This window comes from Dama dama, chromosome 15, assembly GCF_033118175.1.
Source record: "Dama dama isolate Ldn47 chromosome 15, ASM3311817v1, whole genome shotgun sequence".
Taxonomy (NCBI): domain Eukaryota; kingdom Metazoa; phylum Chordata; class Mammalia; order Artiodactyla; family Cervidae; genus Dama; species Dama dama.
In genome coordinates this window covers 27,776,268-27,799,340 of record NC_083695.1, presented here as the reverse complement: position 1 = coordinate 27,799,340, position 23,073 = coordinate 27,776,268, and the positions used below count along the sequence as shown (strand labels likewise).

The following is a 23,073-nucleotide window of genomic DNA, read 5'->3' as shown; positions in this document are numbered from 1 at the left end:
GAACACTGGAGTGGGTTGCTGTTCCCTTCTCCATGGTATCTTCCCGACCCAGGGATTGAACTTGGGTCTCCTGCATTGCAGGCAGATTCTTTACCGTCTGAGTCACCAGAGGAGATGCTTAGAGCAATGTTTAATACCACACTATATATCTATATCTATGTCTGTGTCTACATCTGTCTATATCTCAGGAATCTTTGCTAAACTTTGGAGGCAAAAGTAAAAGTGAAAGTGCAAGTCTCTCAGTCGTGTCTGACACTGACCCTGTAGGCTATACAGTCCATGGAATTCTCCAGGCCAGAATATTGGAGTGGGTAGCCTTTCCCTTCTCCAGGGGATCTTCCCAACCCAGGGATCGAATCCAGGTCTCCCACATTACAGGTGGAGTCTTTACCAGCTGAGCCACAAGGGAAGCCTTGGAGGCAAAAGGGACACCCAATAATGACTGAATATTTTCCCAGAGCCAGGTAGAGTGGGGTCTCAGAAGCAGAATCATTTGATGATGTAGAGGCTATTGGTATTCCTGAAGCATCCATTTTCTTCTTCTACAATAACAGAATCCCTGATTTCTTTCCATGGCTACTCCAAAAAAAGATTGCATTTCCCAACCCTCCTTGACGCTAACTGTGGCCACATGACTACTTTCTGGTCATGGGATATGAAGGATAGTGCTGTATGTAATTTAAGAGAGATGACCTTAAAAAGGGGGTTGGGTATGTCCTTTATTCCTTTCAGTCTTAGACTGAGAAGATGAGGCTGCATCTTGGAAAGAGGCAGAAAGCTGGAAGCAGACTGGAGTCCAGTGCAAGGTGGAGCTGTTTTACCAGCCAAGTTCATATTTTTTATGTAAAGGAGAAAAATATGTGTCTTCTTTAAGTTACTGTTATTTGGGGTCTGTATTTATACCCAACTGGAGCTAAATCCTAACTACCACAAGAAGTAATGAACAAGTAGAAAATGAACAAATGAGATATTTCTTATTTAAGTTTGTATGTCAAATTCATACTCATTAGGCTTGCAGGCCATGTTTATGAGAGCCTTGAGGAAGGAGTGATATGCAGTGGAGAAGGAGCTTATTATGTGACTTGACTGGGTTTTATAGGATAAATAAGAGTTTTCCAAGCAGAAGTAATAGGGCATTCTTACCAAAGTGAACAGGATGAAATGGCAGCTGTGTAGACAGCCTGAGGTGGGAGAATGGTTGAGGAGGGGCAGGAAAGCCTGACTGATACTCTAGTGAACAAAGTTTTCTATGCCCATGTTGAGATTTTTTTTTTTAATGTTTTTGTTTGTTTTGTTTGATTTTTATTTTCCAATAGACAATAATTTTTTAAGTCAAGAAAATGATAAGATCAGGAATGATCTTTTAACTGGTTGTAGTCTGGAAACTATAAAAGAGAGAAAAAGATTGGAGCACCTGTAAGGAGGTGATTGGCATAAACGGACAGGAATGAAGAAAGAACTGAACTGAAGCCATGAGAATGACAAGGAAGAAGGTTAAAGGGAGAAATCATTTACTCTGGTTATAAGTTTTCATATGTGAACAAAAGCTAAAAGTAGTTTGCCATTCCAAAGTAGACATGTGTGTGTTAGTCTCTTAGTCGTGTCCGACTCTGCGACCCCGTGGACTGTAGCCCACCAGGCTCCTCTGTCCATGGAATTCTCCATGCAAGAATACTGGAGTGGATAGACATTTCCTTCTCCAGAGGATCTTCCCGACCCAGGGACTGAACCTGGATATCCTACGTTGCAGGCAGATTCTTTAGCATCTGAGTCACCAGGGAAGCCTAAAATAGGCATACTCCCCCCTCGCCAAAATTTGAAGAATAAGTCATGATTTCTGCCTTTAAGGAGCTTGCCCTCTGTGGAAGAGGATAGAATATGCAAATTCAGTTAACAACTCCTTACTCTGTCAGACATTGCCTATGTTTCAGAAAGTCTCAAGAGATGGCTGTTGTGTCTGTTTCTAGTTCCTATGCTTTCTGTCCACAATTTCCTCTGCCTGAAACACCCTTTCCTCCCTTGTTTGGGAAATCTTCACCTACTGTTCTTTTAAGACCCAGCTTAGGGTCACTAGCTCTGTGACACCTCTCCTGGTCTCCTTCCCTCCCCAAACAATAAGGGATCTTTTGTGCCAAATCCTTAAACCCTGCACATGGTTCTGTTATAATCTATTATACTTTATTACTCTCACTGTCTATATACATGGTGTACATCTTTTGCTACATTTGCTATACATTTATTTCTCTCTACTAGACTGTGAGCTTCTTGAAGGCAGGGAGCATCTGATTTTTCTTAGCACCCAGTGCATCTAGTGAAGCACTAGATACAGTGCTACTCTATAGGTATAGAGTAGGTGCTTAGCCAACAGTTGTGGAAAGTAATGTAACTTTGTTCAGTACCCAATACTTTAGCAAAAAGGTTATGACTTGCCCAGATAACTTATACGTATATTTTTGGTTCACCAGATTGTGTGTTATTTTGAGTACTATTCTTTAGTCAGAAAACATGAATGTTTTTGAGTTATTTGTTTTTACTCTTTAGATATAAGTATGATGATGTTTTATAGGTGATATTTCATTTTTAAAATATTGGGAACACTAATCTTTTAAGGAACAACAAGCAAAGAAATAGCTTTTTACCCAAAGTCATGCAATTTTTTTTCCTGATGTCATACCCTGGAGCCCCACTCTTCAAGTTCTACTAAACAATTAGCAGCTTTCTCAGGACCTGAGGATGCTAAATAAGATAGAAAATTGGAATTACCGATTCATTTCGTCCTTGTTAGGGTCCCCTTCTGAGTCTGAAGAAGAAACCCCTGGAAAAATAAAAACAAGTCATGTAATTGTAAAGATAATTTCTTAAACTGGCTCCTAGGCATTTGAAGATTTATAGAAGTTTAGACCTAGAAATAAGCTCAGTGATTCCTTGAACTAACACCCATTTTACAGATAAGAAACTATACCCTAAGTAGTTGAAGTGCTTGCTCAGGTCACATGCCTAGTTAGTGACAGAATTCAAATTAACTGCTCCAGGGATTTCCCTGGCAGTCTAGTGGTTATGATGCTGTGATTCCATTGCAATGGGCACCAGTTCGATCCCTAGTCAGGGAACTGAGATCCCACATGCCATGAGGCATGGCCAAAAAATTAAAGAAAAAAAATTAACTGGCCCAAATTCTGTGGATTCTTTTATATAAAACACCTGCTGACACCTTTAGACTACCAGAGCAGTGTTTGCAGACATTCTGTATTGTCCATCAATCCTCTTGCTCTTGGCCTACACAGATTAAATAAAAGAAGGGATTACATTAGATTCCAAACATTGTAGGTGTAGGTGGATGCCCTTCCGTCCAGTACTAATATTAACAAGTCACTCTTCATCTTGGGAGGTGGGAGTGTTTGAGCTCTGCTGCCAAAAATTTTTAAAAATCAGCAATCCAATCTCAGCACTGTTAGCAGAGCTTTGATCCCTGATTTGCTGTTTAAGATAGTGAATTCCAGGAAGATATCACAAAACTAAATCCGGAGCTATTTATGTACTCCAAAAATTTGAGGATGAAAAAATATAACATCTCTTTATGTATTATTTATTATTAGTATCATTATTCATATATCTATTCAATAAAAGTTTATTAAGTAACCACTATGTACCTGGTACTACTACATAAGATATTAGAGATATAAAGAAGATTGAGACAGTTCTAACCTTTATACCATAAGAATACAGTATTTAAGTGCTAAAATCAAGGCATGCATAAGGTATTATAGGTGGTAAAAGTACTGAAGAATGGCTCCCAGGAAAAACTCAGAAGATGAGAGGAAACAGAATCAAAAACTTAGGTCGATATATAAGGTACATAAATTGATTCCTCCCTAAAATTAGTCATATAAGTTTGGTTCTGATATTAACTCCTTTCCAAGGCTCCGAGATGGTCTTCCTGCTTCTACACTTGGCTCCTTTTTGTATATTTTCAGCTGGGAGCCAGAGTGACCCTGTTAAAAACTAAGTCAGATCATGTTACAACTCTGCCTGGAATCCTTCAGAGACTCCTATCTCAGAGGAAAAGCCAGGTCCTCGCAGTGACCCATGAGGACCTACCTGATCTTCTCACTGCCTCCTCCCACCTCCACCCCATGTTGAACTTCTGACCTGTTCATCTCTGCACCTAAGACATGCACACGCCCTCTTCAGAGCCACTACGCTTGTTGGTTTCACTCCCTAGAGTCTTCTTCCTTTGAATTTCCCCGTGACTCACTCCCTCACTTCCTTCAGGTCTTCATTTACATGTTGTATGGTAAGTTAGGTCTTGTACAGCAATCTGTACACACACATGCAAACACACGTGCACGTGTGCACTCACATACTTCCTGTCCCTTCCACTTTCTGTCATAGTGCTCATATATACTGTAAGATAACAGAAAACATAAATTTTTCTCTCTGCCCCTCATTCCTGGCACAGAGCTCCTAAAACCCTTATAATCCCCTAAGTGATGAGCACTTAAGAGCATCTCTTGCTCTAATATTTGTCTTTAACCCTGCCTCTGACGCAGGGCTTCTAAAACTCTAATAAATTCCTAAGTGGTGAGAGCACTGGGAGCATCTTTTGTTCTAATGAGGTGACTTTGGGTGGCTTCTGGATGGGGGCTGGTCACCCAGAAGACCAAGCCATGATTGTATGTGTGTGCTAAGCTGTGTTATGTCCACCTCTCTGTGATCCTGTGGGCTGTAGCCCACCAGGTTCCTCTGTCCATGGGATTCTCCAGGCAAGAATACTGGAGTGGGTTGCCATGCCCGCTTCCATGGCATCTTTCCAACCCAGGGATTGAATCCATGTCTCTCTTATCTTCTGCACTGGCAGACGGGCTCTTTTCCACTGGCACCACCTGGGAAGCCCTAAGGTGATTAGAAGCTTGGAATTTTCAGTCCTACCACCTCGTACTCCAGAGAAGGGAGGAGGGCAGGAAATGGAGTTAAGAGTCGATCATGCCTGTGTGAGAACACCTCCATAAAATCCCAGCAGTGTGAGGTTTGGAGAACTTCTAGATTGAAGAACACTGGGAGGACTACACACGGCAGCTTCACGGTGACAGGGCCCCCGTGCTCAGGGCCCTCCCACACCTCTCCTTGTGTATCACTTCATCTGGCTGTTCATGTGCATCCTTTATCACACCCCATAGTAAACTGGCAAACATAAATAAGTGTTTCCCTGAGTTCTGTGAGCAACTCTAACAATTAATTGAACCTGAAAAGGGGGCTTGTGAGAACATCCAATTTGTAGCCAAGTCAGACAGATGTTGTGGGTCACCTGGGCACCTACTACTTGCATTGGCATCTGAAGTCGGGTAGGAGCAGTCTTGTGGGATCTAACTTGTTAGATCTGACCCTATCTCCAGGTAGAGGGGTCAGAACTGAGTTAAATTGTAGGAAACCAAATTGGTGCCATGAAAAATTGTTCGTTGGCATGAGAACCATCTCCCTTATCTCTCTCTCACACACACGCACACACACACACAGACACCTGAATTGGTGATTAGAACTATTTCATGTATCTCACATAAGTATATATTTTGTTTATCTCATTTATTGTCTCTCCCATGACTGTGTTATTGCCAACTGTCCAGGAACCTGGGGATTTTTGTCTATTTGTCTCACTGCTATTTTCCTCACTGAAGAGTGTGTGGTAGAGCAAGCCCTCAAAAAATATTTATTATGAAAAAATATATTTATTATGTATTTATTTAACTTATTTATTATAACTATATATCTTATTAGTAAGTATCGTGCTCCAAGAGTATCTTGCTTTACCTTCTATGTAAATCTCAGCAGAAGTTGAATCTGTCCCATAGATGTTAGAAGCAAAGCAGGAATAACGTCCAGTGTCCTCTTCAAAGGCTTCAGCAATGGTCAGTGAATGCAGATTTCCTGCCTGGATGATGTGAATGTCTGGGGAATTTTCAAGCTCCTTGCCTTCACAGTACCACCTGCAAGGAAGAATATTGGCATGATTGAAATGTGAGAAGTAATAATATAAATGGCTCCAGATGTTCCCAAAGAAGAAAATTGTGGCAAACTTAGAGTCAAAACATTAAATGATCCATTATTATGGTATAATTTGGTTGTAACAATGAGAAGAGCCGGCAGGATTCAAGTCACAGTGACACTATATTCAGGAAATTAGAAAGCAGTTCCTATTAAGAATGATACAATTTAAAGAAGATGAAGAATTATACAACTGAAAGAAGATGAAGAGATTTCAAACACTGCCAACCACGGAGAGCAGGGTCTTTGATGTGGAACTTGACCTACAGATTCTATAGTATGCATTCAGTAAGTGCTACTTTAGCTTATTTGGAAGGAATCTAAGGGATATTAAAGGTTTGTGAAGTTAGAGTTGAACATTCATTCCCTACTACAAAATTGCATCATACCTAGCTAAATGAAAGTTATTTTGTTTGGTTACTTGAATCATCAGATAAGGGGGATGGCTCGTATTTTCCTAGGAGTGACCCAACTCTGGCAAATAACCTAAGTTAAATATATTTCTATATGTTATGGTATTTTATTTTGATGTATATACTTGAGGTTAGAAATTTTTATTATGAAAGTTTTTCACCAGAAGTTTACACTAAGTAATGCATAAAATAATGTTTAAAATATGAAGGTAGGTAATAAGAGGAAAGGACATTAAAAATCACATGGAACTAGGGGTTTCACTGGTGGCTCAGTGATAATGAATCCGCGAGCCAATACAGGAGACAGAGGTTCCATCCCTGGTCCAGGAAGATCCCACATGCCACGGGTTGACTAAAGTCTGGGTGCCACAACTAATGAGCCTGTGTTCTAGAACCTAGGAGCCCCAGCTATTTTGAGCCCATGAGCCGCAACTGCTGAAGTCTGAATGCTCTAGAGCTGGTGCTCCGCAGCAAGAGAAGCCACCAAAATGAGTAGCCTCCGCTCGCCACAACTAGAGAAAAGCCTGCATAGCAATGAAGATCCAGCACAGTCAAATAATTAATAAGCTACATGGAAATATCATTGTTCATGATATTGATTGGCAAAAGCCTGAAAGTTTAACCACTTGCCATACACTGATAGTAGGAATGCAAAATGGTACAACCCCTGTGAAAATACGGCAGTGCCTACCAAAATTACAGATTACATTTATCCTTTGACTCAACAGTCCCACTTGTGGAATCTTTCATACAGTTACACTTATTGTTTAGTCACAAAGTCGTGTCCAACTCTTTTGTGACCCCATGAGCTGTAGCCTCTCAGGCTCCTCTGTCCATGGGATTTCCCAGGCAGGAATACTGAAGTGGGTTTCCATTTCCTTCTCCAGGGCCTCTTCCTGACCCAGGGATCGAACCTGTGTCTTCTGTATTGGCAGGCGGATTCTTCACCACTGAGCCACCAAGAAAGCTTACAGATACACTTGCATACATACAAAATGACAAATGTGTAGGTTACTGATTTAAATAGCATAAGGTTGGAAACGACCCAAGTGTCTATCACTAGGGGACTGATGAAATAAACTCTGGAACAGTCTCGTAATAGAGCACTATGCAGCTCTAGAAAGAGAATGGGAAAGATCAGCATGTACTCATATGGAAAGAACCTGAAGATATATAGTTAAGAATTTAACAGTAAGGTATGAAATAGCACATGGAGAGGGTTAGCTTTTGTATAAGAATTGTGGGTTGCTATGCATTGAATTTGGAGAAGGAAATGGCAACCCATTCCAGTATTCTTGCCTGGAGAATCCCATGGAGGGAGGAGCCTCGTAGGCTACAGTCCATGGGGGTCACAAAGAGTCGAACACAACTGAGTGACTTCACTCACTCACTTCACTCATGCATTGAATTATCCCCCCCACCGAAAGATATGTTGAAGTCCTAACACGCCCACCCCCCCCCCGCCCCAGTACTTGGGAATATGGCCTTACTTGGAAATAAGGTCTTTGCAGATAAAAATCAAGTTATGATGAAGTTATTAGCATGGCCCTAATCCAATATGTGGGGTCGCAAAGAGTCGGACACGACTGAGCGACTGAACTGAACTGAATCCAATAGGAATGGAATTCTTCAAGAGGAGAACAACTTCAAGTGAGGACAATGACATGCAGGGAGAATGACATGATAGCACAGGTAGAAACTGGAGTGATGCAGCTGCAAGTCAAGGAATGCCAAGGAACGCCACCACCAGAAGCTAGAAAAGACAAGGAAGGAGTCCACTTGGAATCTCAGATGGAGCATGACTCTGCTGACACTTTGATTCCGGACTCGTAGCCTCTAGAGATGTGAAGACAGTACATTTCTGCTGTGAAAGCCATCCAGTTTGTGGTGCTCTGTTACAGCTCTGTAACAGGGATGCCAACCCAGGGGGCAAAAAATAAGATAGAGCCATGTTATTTGCATATACATAAAGAAAACTGAATGAATAAAGTGAAAATCAAAGTGGCTTCCTATTGGGGTGAGGGGAAACAAGATGAATGAAGACAAATGTGAGATGTCTCAGTGTACCCCTTTTATAATTATTTTCATATTTAAGTAATAATTATTAATCAGCATTATCATAAGAAGTAATTGGGGAGGAGGCATTACCATTATTCAATGGCAAGAATGAAGGAGTCCTGGCAGTTGCTAACCTTTCTTGTAATTTCAGATCTAACCATTCAGTGCTTGAAACTTTCCCTCTCACCATTTATAAAGTAAGATTGTAAAGCACGTTTAAAAAAATTCACCTATTCCAAGACTTCCCAAGAGATAAGCTTGCTTTCCTCTGCTGTTCCATAAATACATCATATTCACCTCTACATTCAAGTCTCTGTTCACGTTTTTCTCTTTCTGAGATTCTCTTCCTCACCTTTCAGTTACTGCAAATATAACTCATCCATTAGTTTGGCTCAGATATCACCTCCTACGCAAAGCACCTTTTACCATCAATTCTCAGTGATTGTTACCCTACCTTTTTTTTTGTTGTTGTTACTTTACTTTTTAAAAAAACCTATATTATGTCATGCAAGTCTTGATTATACACTGTCTTTGATTATTCTCAATTTGGGAGAATTTGTCTCACCAGTTTCACTAAATTTTAAGTTCCTTTGTACTTAAGAGGTGGTACCTGACAAGCATGTACAGTTTTCTGTACATTCTCTCCTTTGGCCATTGTCTCATCCGTTAGTTTCAATTAACACTTCTACTTGGGGTAACATTCAAACCTTCCTCTTAACTTTGACTTTGGATCTCCTTTCCCATCATTCTCCCTTCATTATGTTGCAACCACACTGGTCGTTTTCCTATTCTCTGAACACATTAAGCTACTCTCCATATTAGGATTTTTTGTACTTCCTAAAATCCTTATCCTCCAGTCTTTATAAAAACAAGCCCTTCTCATCAGTCAGGCCTCAGTTCAAATGTCGCCTCCTCTTCCTAATGTAGCTTCTTTATCCTCAGATGCCATCACATTATTCTCCTATGTTATCCTCACAGCACTTATTATTATCTGAACTTATCTTACATGCTTGCTTATTTTGTTATTGTTTGCTTCTCCTACTATGCTGTAAAGTCCATTAGAGGATCTTATCAGTCTTACGAATATAATCCCACACCTATGACAACATCTTGGTACACAGTAGCAGGTATGCAGAAAATAGATGTTGGATTTGTTGAAAGAACAAATGATGGAAATAACTGATCAGTAATATTTTGTGAGTACTTTGTTATTTGCTTTCATCAAATCCTATGCCAGTGTTTGCTCTGTGGGGCAGCAGAGGTGCATACAGCTGCCGAAATGGGTCCCTAAGTCTCCCAGAGCATCAACCTCAGCAAGACCCCATGGAACTTATAGGAGCACACCCTCAGAGTATGTGTTGTACAACTACTCTATTTGTAGTTGTAAATACAAATAGTGAGCATCCAGACAAACATTTCCACTGGAAATGACCCTAACATGAGAATAAAGGAGATTTTTAAAGGGATTAAAAAAGAAGCACAAGGACCAAAAGAATGCGGCGGGAGATAACAGCAGACCTGAGGCCTCAATCACTTTTGAAAGGTGGAAAGCAGAATGAGAAGCCAGGAGAGTTGGAAAATCTGAGTACCAGGTGCTTACTTGGTGATGTCATTGAAAAGAAGGCAATTTGTGCAGTAGAACCTCAGAAAGTTACAGGAGTTGGAGATGCAAATATGGTGGAAACACTAAGAATAGGGGAGGAGATACAGAGCTTAAAATAGGGTCACTGATTTCAGATTTTAAAAATGAGTATTTATATTCCCACAGCAAGCCACATCCTTTCTTCTGAGCAGTTAAGAGATGCCCTAGGATGAAGGCTGAGCTGTTGGCTGCATGAGCAGCTGCTCCATATTAGAGCAAGAGGAGAAGGGACTTCAGGAGGAGTTTCTCTAGGCAGAAAACAAATGGGCTTGGTGGCTTAACTGCATGGGACAGAGTATTTATTAATAGGATATGTTTTACAAAGGTATTGGAGAACTGAGACAAATTGTGACAAGACCACAGAGTCAAGCATGTAAAAACAACACAGTCATCAACTCCAGGTGAAAAAAGTTGTACAGGCAAGGAAACAGTCTCTTTTCCCTACTGGATTTGGCAGAAAATAACACTTACATAGTAACAAGAAGTTACACATTAAAATTTTTGAAAACAACAGTGTGATATGAGGCAATGAAGGAAGGAACAACGGAAGTTCTGGTTTGGTGAAGGGGTGCTAAACCACCATCTTCTGGAACAGGAAGTCAAGACAAAATAGCATTAGCATACCAAGCAATTGTGGTTTATAAGCATATTATAGCGGTTCTTTTCACTTTCTATGAAGAAAAAACTATTTTCATATAATACTAAGATATTATTTGCCTTTTCACTGTGTTAATATTTACACGGATGGTGCAAAAGCCACAACGGGTAAAATTGTTGGTGCTTTAGCAGCATAAAACTGATAAGTGGTCACTGTGTTTTCCATTGTCACACTTGCAGTTTAAAAAAAAAATCCAGGTTCACTTAAAAATGTCATTGATGAAGCAGTAAAAGTCATCTCAACCTTGAGTCCACATCTTTTTAGCATTCTGAGTGGTGAAATGGGAGGTAGCACAAAGCATTTCTACTGAATATGGAAGCGCACTTGTGTGGTTTTTAAAGTTGAACTAGGCACCTAATGCATGAAACAATATCTTGAAAGAATAGCTGACAAATTATGGTTATTCAGATTTGGGTATTTGGCAGACATTTTCTCAAGAAATGAAGGAGGTAAGCCTGTTCTTTCAAGCAAAAATAACTGATAACATTTGTTGCCAAGGAAAAAACTGGAACTTTTAAGGAAAAATTAGAGTCTTGGAAAGCTTGTATCTCCCATAGTGAGTTTAGTTCAGTTCAGTTGCTCAGTCATGTCTGACTCTTTGCGACCCCATGAACCACAGCACGCCAGGGCTTCCCAATACTCAAAGAGATTTTTGGTGAAATCAGTGATGATATTAACAAATATGATTAAAAAATATTCTATAATAAAATGTGTCAAAATTTGGAAGACTTTGTTTTCCAAATGACCAATGCGTGATGTTATCCATTAGAAGTTCAAGACAGACAAAGGGTTTTATTATAGCAGGGTACAAAAGTTCATTGGTATGGTTTCAGATTTCATACTGCAACTAACCTTTTAGAAACTACTCCTAGTTGAATTTTCTTGTAATATCAAGTTAGAATAGCCACATTATCTGATAAGTCTATTAAAATATCCCTCCTGTTTCTAACTACATACCATACAATGCCATATTTTAAAAATTAACTTCAACCCAAACATATCACAACAAACCAAATGCAGAAGCACATATGAGAATCCAACTGTTCTCTATTAAGCCCGACTTTAAAAGAGATTTGTAAAAAACATAAAACAATGCCACTCTTGTAACTCAAAATTTGAGGGGAAATAGTTATTTTTTTATAAAATTATTTATGTGAGCGTGTTTATCATAGTTTTTTCTTATTAATTTCAAAATAACAGTTTAAAATATTCCTCAATTTTAACTTATGATAATTATGGATATAATTCACATAGATAAAACCCCTTTTGGGGCTCAATAACTTTTCAGATCTTAAAGGGGTCCTGAGAACAAAAAGTTTGAGGACCACTGGCATATTGTTTAGAAATTCAGAGATGAGTAAACAGGAAACTGCCAAAAGAGTTGAAAGTGGCCTTTTTAAAAAAAATATTATTTGACTTTTTAAGCGATGTACCTTTATTCATTTGATAAGGCAAATATGAATAACTATTTCAAAACAGATATACAAATACCTTCCCTTATATAAACGTTACAAGGTTGTGTTGTTTCTTTAGATAAAGTTTCTCTTCTTTACCAAAATGAGAGTGGAAACATCTATGAGCAATTGGACAGCATGAAGGTGATAAGTGGAGTGATTCAAATGCCCAAACTCTCCGTCAGAAGCATTTTTGTCTTTACTCAGATGCCCAGGATGGCTTCAGCCAGCCCCAAAGTACGGCCAGTAACCGTCGTCACTCCTACTTTAACACCATGACCCACTCAGAAATAATGCACTGGTCAGGCTACCTTCTGAAAAACATATTAAAATTTACCCAGCTACGCTGAAGACTTCTGAGGGTCAGGAGGAAACATGCTCTCCTCCAACGTCTATCCATGTTAGGGAATGCTTTCATATAAGTATCCTGCCCAGCTGCATGTTTTTAGAACTCCAAATCTTCATGACACTTACAGAGTGGCAGTGGGTGCCAGGCATGATTCATGGCTCAGCAGAACTGAGTCAGTGATCTTGGGAAATGGGACAAGTCCAAATGATAAAGAAGGATTCATCTTTAATGCACCAAGGACAGCTTGCCAGACCTGGTCATTTGGGTAGCTACCAAGCCTGGAAATGAAGACACTACAGAGACACATTTTCCAGATTTATCTGGCATTTTGAGCTGCAGATCACCATTAGGCTCTTAGGGTACTGTTTTGTCTAAAATGTGGCATGGCTAAATATCATGACTCATTGTTTTAGCACATTAGCAACTCCTAAACATAATTTGAATGTGTTTTTCTGACTCACCAGTAATAATGCTCTTTAAAAGAATGATTACTCAGACTCTTCCTTTAACCCTGCCCTAGTCTTTCCAGTGTCCCTGTCCCACCTCTTACTACTCCCTCTTCTAATACCCTGTTTGTTTACCTCACAGAACCTACATATCACTTATAATTATAAGCTTACTTATCAGTTTATTTGTTTAATATCTCTCCCCCTTACTGGACAATAAACCCCACAGGGCAGAGATTATCACACATGTTTGGTTTGCGCTTGTTTATCTGGTTCCTTGCACAGGGTATGACACATCAGAGCTGTTCCCAATAATGTTTGTTGTATAGATGTTAAATGAATGAATTCAAATTAGGATTATTATAGCCTTAAGTCTATTTTATTTTCATTTTCCAAGAAGGCTTGGGGACTAGATGCCTGATCTATTTTTATCTATTTATTTATGGCTGTGCTGGGTCTTCACTGAGCATGCCTGATCTCTTAAGTAAAGAGTGTAAGGCCTGAAACAACTAAATGGTAGTTTACTTTTTGGGTTGGCCAAAAAGTTCATTCAGGTTTTTCCATACGATGTTACAGAAAAACTGGAATCAATTTTTTGGCCAACCCAATTCTTAATGACATCTTCACTCTCTCCATGCATCACTTCATATAGAAAGTGCAACTGGAGTACATTGGACAGTAAAATAATAGTAGACACTTTTTACCAGGACTCAAAGTTATGTCAGATTTTGTAAAACAATTAAATGTTTTGTATGTCCTGTTTGACCACTACTGAGGTAACAAACTTAAGTCTTCATGTCCACTGGCTATATTTCACACAAGGGAGTATGGAGGTACAAGTTGGGAAGGTATGTCTATGCTTTGAATTTATTAACATTTATTGAGTTCTTCGAGGTGGAAAATTCTTGGTAAACTAGGCACAAGCTATAAAAACCAAAACCATGAAGGAAGCTTTGATACTAAAGTTAAAAATATCAAATTATCAAATGACACCATAAATAAAAAGACAAATCAAACTGAGAGAGAATATTTTCATAACACATAATGTCATATAGTCTCCTAATCATATTTTTAAAATTCTTACAGATCAATAAGAAAATAACAAACTGATAGAAAAAGTGAGTGATAGATGTAAACAGGCCCTTCATAGAAAATGAACGCTAAGTGGTCAATAAACATATTTTTGAAATTTTCGAACCTCATTAGTAACTGTGGAAATGAAAATTTAAATCACAACAAAAAACCTTCATTCTCATCAGATACGATACCCATCAGATCTGCAAAATTAAAAAGTCTGATAAATTCATGTTGGCGATGATGTAGAACAACCAGAACTCTTATATAATATTGGTGGGAATGTAAATTGAAACAATTCCTTTGGAAAATAATTTGGTGTAATTGTAAAGGGAAGTTGTATACACTCTGCCAGCAGTTCCATGCCTAAATGTACTCATGCACCAGGAGAATATACTAGACCATTTATAATAACATCGTTCATATTAGGGAAAAAGCTGATAACCACCCACATGTACATTAATAATACAATTCTCTAGCCTTACAGTAAAATACTGTATAGTAATGAAAATGAATGAACTAGAGTTACACGCAACATTATGGGTATACTTTTTAGAAAATAAGTAGCAGAATAATACGTACATTATGATTCTACTCACATAAACATGTTATGACATGTAAAATTTACTATTTTTTAAAAACTTGATTATGCATGCATGCGTGCTAAGTCACTTCAGTTGTGTCTGACTCTGTGACCCTATGGACCCTGTCAGGCTCCTCTGTCCATGGGATTCTCCAGGCAAGAATACTGGAGTCGATTGTCATGCCCTCCTCCAGGGGGTCTTCCCAACCTGGGGACTGAACTTGCATCTCTTAGTTCTCCTGCATTGGCAGGTGGGTCTTTACCACTGGCGCCACCTGGGAACTCAAAACTTTATTATGGGAACTTAAAAACTTCCACAAAGTAGAAAGACTATATAATGAACCCCTACATATATATCACTTAGCTTCAACAAATTATCAACAAATAACAAATGTGTTTTTTATATATTCTACTTTGTCCCACCTTGACTTATTTTAATGTAAATATAGGATTATCTGTCCCTGATGCTGGGAAAGATTGAGGGCAGAAGAAGAGGGCGTCAGAAGATGAGATGGCTGGATGGCATCACCAATGCCATGGATGTGAACTTGGGCAAACTTCAGGAGATGATGAGAGACAGGAAGGCCTGGCATGCTGCAGTTCTTGGGGATGCAAACAGTTGGACATGACTGGGTGACTGAACAACGACAACAACATGGGATTTTCTGCCATTCCACCAGTAAATACTTCTGTTCCAGTATTGCTTGGGAACATAAGGATATGTTGTTAAACTGAAGAAAAACTGTTAAGAAAAATTTAAAGAGAAAACACAAGATTTGGGCTAGTGGTTACCTGTAAGGGGAGGAGGAAGGGACAGGATCAGGAAGACACTCAACTTAAAAATAATACTAATGTGGGCATACAGATAGATGTGCCATTGCTCTTACACCGTGTCTGTACTTCTAGATATTCTTCAGTATTTATTTAAAAATGCACTTCTAAAGCAATTCAGAAAGTTCAGTCTGGTGATCCTTGTCCATTTTGGGAGTAGAGTTGAGGAGGTTGGGAGATTGATTAGAGAGGGTCAGTGGCCATGTGACAGGGCCTTCTACGGAAATCCTTGGAGATCTTATATTGTAGCCCTTGGAGTTGGTGGCAGCACATAGGCTTCACCCAACTCTTGCCTTGAAAACTTTCACGGTGAAATGATATTTAGCATTGCCCAAGAGGAAGGAGGGCTTCCCTGGTAGCTCAGACAGTAAAGAATCTGCCCACAATGTGGGAGACCTAGGTTCAATCCCTGGGTCAGGAAGATCCCCTGGAGAAAGGCATTGCAACCCACTCCAGGATTCTTGCCTGGAGAATCCCCAAGGACAGAGGAGCCTGGCGGGCTACAGTCTATAGGGTCGCAAAGAGTCAGACACAGCTGAGAAGCTAAGCGCAGCACAAGAGGGAAGAGCAAGAGAGGGTTGCCCTGGGGGCAGCCTACATCGCCAAAGTTCGCAAGGGCAGAGATGTGGTTTTCCCATGGGCCAAGTGGATGCCGCACAAGTTAGCTTGGTTTTCTGTCTGACAACAGATCCTGCCTCAAAGGATGACCAGCTCGGGTGAGGTGACATCAACAGAAAAAGGCTGTGAGGAGTGTGCTGAAGAGTAGGACTGAGAACCAGATGTTAGAACCTTAAGTAGAGATTGCAACATCTGGTGGATTAAGGAATAGAGTCAAGGGCCAGTCCCCCTGGGTGGGGAGGTCTCCAAACAGATTGCAAAAGTTCTTAGCACAAAAACAAAGAGCAGTTTGGTTAAAACACTGCCCTTTAGAGAGCTTAATTCAGTAGGTCTGAGGTAGAAGCTGCAAATTTGCATATCCACCAAGATTCCAAGTGATGCTGACCTGTTGGTCCAGGGACCCACTTTGAGTAGCTTGTTCTGGGAGGCTTTTGGAATCTAGTCTCTGTCCCTGTTCTCTGAACTTACCCCAAACCATTTCCTCCTTACTTTTCTTATCCTGGTGTCATTAGTTCCTTCAGTTCCGTAAAGTCAATCATTGTCTCACTGCCTCATATACATTATTTCTTCACCCTGCGACACTTTTCTGTAAACCCCACTTTGCTGGGCTAAGCTCTCATCATCTTTTCTGTCTCAGCTTAAATACTTTTAGGAAAACCTTCCCTAGTCCATTCTCAAGGTTTGGTCCCTTTGCTATATGCACCCTCCTTTATAATATTTATCACAATTATGATAATGTAATCATTGTGGGATTTTTGCCTGTGATCTTTACTAGACCCTAAGATACATGAAGGCAGGGGATTTTCCTTGTTCACCGCTATAATTTTATTGGCTATAGGAGTACATGGCACATAGTAGATACTTCACATTTGTTGCATGAATGAGTAAATGAAGGTATCTAGATTTTCCCGAAAGGTAGAAGAAAAAGCCCCTAAATAATGTAACATTTTAAAATACTTATATAATATTTTACATTACATATCATATATAATTATTTATAATATTTTATATCATTTAAAATATCCTTTGCCTTTATAACTAATTTATTTCCTTTTTATTCCTCAGCATGGCACTCATAGGCCAATGTCTAGAAGTAGCAATAGCAAACTTAACAGCCAAAGCAGAGATCAGCATCTATAAAAGGTACATTTTTACTACTTCAGAGGGCCATGTACAAGCAAACATACTTAGTGTGACCCAGCTGTACATTCCTGGGAAAAGAATTTCGAGTCAGGATACAAAAAGGGATCATGGCCATTTGCTGTGAATTCCTGCAGACTCTTTCATCTGTGGCTAACGCATGAGTGTATTTCAGCTCCTCCAATGGAGCTATGTCCAAGATTAACAAGCTATCAAAAACAGCTAGCTTTAATGATACAGGATCCTACCCTTACAAAACAATTTCTTCCTAGTCAACTTGGAAATCAACAAATATAGGCCAAAAGGATTTTTCAGTTTGCTAAACTAGAGTTATAGAAACATGGGTAAAATATGGAGAACACACCGAGGCACATACATACAAGGTTAGACCTTAGTTACCAGGTATATGCATTACATTTTCTTGCAAAAATAGGAAAAAGGATACTTTTCTTTTTGACTGTACTATTTTCCTTTATGGTAAACCAAAGAACCTCATTCTTGTAATGCATTTTTAAAGGCATTCTCTCCATCGAAATCTGTGCTCTTGGGTTCTATGGAGATGCTTTAGGAGTTTCAGTGGTGAGCAAGCAGGCAGGACTGCATGCTTCCTCTACCCCAATCCTCTTCAATCCCAGAAACATGAATTTCATCTTTAAGAACTCTGTGTGTGTGTGTGTATGTGTGTGTAAAGTATGTATTGGGGTAACGTAACATATTTATTGTGAGGAGAAAAATGGGAGGAGGAATTACTGCCAAAAGAAGGTTGGAAAAAACCCTGCCCCAGCCTAGCATAACTGGATGTTAGTTCCAAATGTTACCTGTATTTATAGTCCCTTTGTAATGCCAGAGATACTGTGTCCAAATTTCCCAGTGTCCAGGGCATTCTTTGGAATGTCTCCAGTTCCACTACCCTCTCGTTTGCCCTTCAGTCCTACGTTTCTGACTATCTATTGGATATGGCCCCTCCATCTCCTCAGACTCAACTCATCCACCTCTTGCAGTTTCTCAGACCTTGACAGTGACCCCAGGGTTCTCTGAGGTGCCCAGCTTCAAACTTGTGAAGTCAGTCTTTTACTCATCCTTCCTATCTAGTCAGTCACCAAGTTCAGCTTGGTTTCTTTTCTTCTAATACTACTCTCTCACATCTTTTCTCTGCTTTCCCACAGCCCCTACCCCAGTCTGATATCAGAGTGTCTGATGCCTGTAATACCTTTCACAGCCTCCAAAGTGTCCTTGAGGCTCCATTCATGTGGGGTCTAACTCATTCTTCTAGACCTATTCTACTTAAATTCTCCCTTTTATCTTAGTTTGTCCTTATACACAACTTTAAATGCTTTCCACTTGATTTCGAAACCAAGTCGGAACTATTCTACTTTGCTTTCAAGGCTTTTCGAAATCATCTGGCTCCACTCTTGTCCAGTTAGGTCAGTCTCCTCACTGCTATCTAAAAATATTACTCTGCCAGCATCTGTACTTTTATATAAACATATTGAGTTGATCTGGCTTAAAAGGACCTGTCCCTCTGCCTGCGTCTCTGTCTTTTCTCTCATCTTTCCTCACCTGTTGTCCCATGTTCCTCACATAACCAAGTATTTGCAGTTCCCGGAAAACATTTATCTCTGGGCCTTTCCACTTGCTTTCCTCTTCCACCCTAAGTTTTCTCAACTCAAGTGGCACCTCCAGCATTAACGCTTCCTTCATCCTGTCCCCTAGACCAAATATCAATCTTCCTTTGAGCTGCCGTTGCATTCCATGCATACTTCTGTTACAGCCCTTATTACACAGTATTGCAATGTTTTGATCATATGTCTGTCTGATTGCTCTATTAGACTGTGAGCTACCCTCTCAGAATAGCTTTACACTTGGTTTCAAAACAAGGTCCCCAACCTCTAGTAGCTCCCAATTGTTTTGTACTCTCAGGGAGTCACTTTAGTAACTCAGTAGGTATTTGTTGAATGAATGAATGATTTAAATTTCTACTTCTTCTTTCTTCAAGGTTCAACTAAAATTCCCTTATGTCTCTGAAGTCTTCTTTGACCCATCTAGTCTTCCAGCCCTTCGTTGTTCTATAAAAATTAGGGTGATTTCTTTATTATCATTATTTTTATTGTAATATAGTATATTTACATGTAATGTTAGTTTCAGGTGTACATCAAAGTGAGTCAGTTTATATATATATATATATATATATATATATATATACACTCTTTTTTTAGATTCTTTTTCCATATGAGCCATTACAGAGTATTGAGTAGAGTTGGGATGATTTCTTTAAATGAGGTTTGCAAGTTCCTTGAGAGCAGGGACATGTGTTTGTATTGCCTCTGTCATTGTATTGGTCACAGTGCTGAGTTTAGAGTAAATATATATATACTTGGTTTCTGATTAAAGCTATATAAATTTTATATGTAGGAAAACAATTTTCATTGAATATTCAAAGTAATGTTCCTAGAATATTCATTGGAAGGACTGATGCTGAAGCTCCAATACTTTGGCCACCTGATGCAAAGAGCTGACTCATTGGAAAAGATGCTGATGCTGAGAAAAATTGAAGGCAAAATGAGGAGGGGATGGCAGAGGATGAGGTGGTTAGATAGCATCACTGACTCAACAGACATGAGTTTCAGTAGTGAAGGACAGGGAAGTTTGGCATGCTGCAGTCCATGGGGTTGCAAAGAGCTGAATACAATTTAGCGACTGAACAACAACAACGAAAACAGTCTATTTAGACAATCCTAAGTTTTTTCTTAATATTAATATGATTACTGTGATGAATTCAGAAAATACCTAGTGAATACATTTAATTTCCTGCCATTAAACCAGTGGCTGGGATATAGGCATGAATGCTATCACTAAAGAAATTTTTTCCAGGTAAAAATGAGTATTGCTACATGGAAGCTGTGTATATTTCTTTCACTCTTAAATTTGTAAATATTTAATTGGTTGACTAAGTAGTTTCTGAGTAACCACCATATTACTTTGTTTTGGGGGGAATGAGTATTTTCTAATTCTCCTCAGTGATTTTTCTCACAAGAGCCCTGAGTCTTTTCTGTGTTTGAGATTGTCATGATTAAGAATGGGGAGGATGAGTCTTGAGTGACCTGGTCTAATTTTTTTTGAAAGGGTCCCATCTATGTCCAGAAACTAGTGGAATGGATAGAGCTAGTCTAAGTAAGCTGTGTCTGTGCCACAACTTGAGTGCTCACCAGCTTACTTAGACTGACCAGATGCCACCAAGTGGTATCCATCATGGTGCTATGATGACATCTTGCCAGCATCAGTGACCAGAGTCCCAGGGAGTGTCATCAGGCATGCATAGAGAAGAAGGGTAGACACTTCCCTTTGCTGTGTGCTGTTCCAACCCTTTGCCACGTCTTAGGCCAATTGTCTCACTCCTGATTGAAATCTAAGTCGAGTTTCTTGTTTTTCTGTTTCTTTATCCATCAGTATACTCATAATCTAGTGACTAATGTATTATGTGTGACTGCTATAGGCTAGAAGGTATGCTTGGTGCTCAAGATACTCCTTTCCTCAAGGAGGTCAGTTGTTTAACTAGATAGTAACATGTATATGCCATTGTAGAAATAGTATTGAGTATTGCCTTATGTTGACTCTGAAAAGCAAAATTCAATATATAAATGTGTTTTTAGACCAGAACTCCTTTTATCAATAAGCATACACAATTTAAAATATTATTATTAATACAAGTGCGATTACTGCCCTATAATATGATTATTTTGCAAAAAAGATGATGCCCTACTTACATACCTAGAATAAATCAAAAAGTATATAATAAATACATGTAAAATAAACTTTAAATTGATCTTTACCAATTTTATTGTATCTTTATTCTATCACACTTTTTCTATTATTTGGCTTTTTTTTAAAATTTAAAACTACCATAGGTATTTGTTGAGTATAGATCATAAAGACTTTTTTTAAGCTATAGGCTCTAGGCCTGTGCTAAGACCATGGTCATTAGCCACATGGGGACACTTGGAATGTGGCCAGTGCGACTGAGGAACTGAATTCTTAATTGTATTTAACTTCAATTAATTTAAACATAAAAGCTGATACTCAATTCAGTTCTGATAGAACTTTCAAATACGTTTGGAACAACTTGGATCTTACAGTGTTGTTTTTCAACTGTATATTTTTTGAAGTCTAAATGCACATTAAGTATTTCCTAGAAAAATTTAGCATCCATACTGAGATGTGCTGTAAGTGCAGAATTCACATTAGATTTTGAAGCCCTGGTGTGACAAAAGGAATATAAAATGTCTTATTAACAATTTTCATATTGATTATATGTTGAAATGGTAGTGTTTTTTAAATATATTGGTTGAATAATATAGTTTTAAAAATCAATTTCACCCCAAGTTATTTTATTTTTTTTAAATGTGACTATTAGAAAATTTTAATTTGCACAAGTGTCTAATATTAGACTTCTGTTGGACAGTGTGCTTTAAACTCTGGTTTTCTCAAAGGGAGTATATAATCTTTGAAACCACATACTTGAAAGAGAAAATGAGAAGGGTCACAATAGAAGGAAAGTAATCACCAAGCATTACTAGTGGGACATTTTTACCTTACTTGAGGCGGTGGGATTCCTACCACTATGCAATCCAACTGTACTCTGCTTCCCTCTGGAACTTCTCTGCTCCGTAACTTTTGTGTGAACCGCGGAGGTTGCCCCAGAGGTTCTTCATAGTACAAAGAAGAAGGAGAGGACCCTGGGGTGTTGTCTCCGCTGGCCGCCTCACCAGCAGCCTGCTCAGCTTCACGCCTCTTAGCTTCCTGCTGTTCCAGTGCATGGTTCACTTCATTATCCCTGGTATCTGCAGGGATAGGTATGGGAACCGAAGATCTTTCTCTTCTTTCTGATAGATCTGGGAAACTGGAGCTGTTTTCCTGTATAACTTGGTTTTGCGATTCCAGTTTACTCTTGTGGTTTTTGCAGGCACGAGGTCTAATCCTTTTCGAGCTATGGGCTTTGAACAGGGATGAGAGCTCTTCAATGAAATCGGCAGCCTTATTTAAGAATACTTTTTTGGACTGGGCTTCAGAACTGTACTGTGGCCTTTTTGCCTCCTGGAGGCTCTCTTTAGAGTTGGTAGGGCTTCGAGAGTTATCCTGGCAGAAGTTAGGGTCAAAACTTGATATAGATGAGTGTTTTGTCTGATCAGAAGAAAAACGTTTTCTAGCTTGAGCTTCATCTGCTTTCTCCAGGGGGTCATAATTGATTGCCAATCTTGCCAGATTGACACTTTCATCTAATTCTTCTTGGCTCAGAAAGGCTGAAAGATCTGGAAGGTCATCTTGGCCTCCTCCACCTTCAGCAGCTCCAGAAGAACCCCCAAAATGGAAAGGGTTGGAGGAAGGCTCTGCTCGACTCCTCTCATTGTTTCCCCGATGCCTAGTTTCAGCCAAATAGCTTTCTCTCAGAAGCTGAGATATGGAAGTAGAAGCTTCTAGGCTGTCGTCTTGCATGCTGTCACGAAATAGCAATAATGACAAAATGCTTAGATTATTTCTACAGAACAATAGGTCTGTGTTGATTATAGCATGATAGATACTTAAGAACTTAAACCTTAAAATTAAAATTACCTAATTTCGATAACTTTCACAAAGTTTAAAGACTTCTCAAATTGTAAAATGGAGAGGAACTGAATGAGGTTTCCCTGAAACTGGAAATAAAAGCATGGGTGATTATCACTTTATTAAATTAATCTTTAAATATGAGTTCAATTTTGAAAGCTATGCTATAA

General features: G+C 39.2%; 1 protein-coding gene across 2 annotated transcripts in view; it reads right to left on the bottom strand.

The window, feature by feature from the left end:
• Positions 1–22,795, bottom strand: part of MYPN (myopalladin) — a 72,714-nt gene extending 49,919 nt beyond the window's left edge. The window contains exons 1-3 of one of the 2 annotated variants that reach the window (XM_061163005.1): positions 21,894–22,795; positions 5,806–5,981; positions 2,764–2,815 (exon numbers count right to left, since the gene is read on the bottom strand). In XM_061163005.1, coding sequence (XP_061018988.1) covers positions 2,764–2,815; positions 5,806–5,981; positions 21,894–22,795 — 1,130 coding nt within the window. Of the gene's footprint in view, positions 1–2,763; positions 2,816–5,805; positions 5,982–12,363; positions 12,384–21,893 lie in introns of those variants that run through there. The other variant, XM_061163006.1, reaches the window with a different exon arrangement.
• Positions 22,796–23,073: the final 278 nt, after the last annotated feature.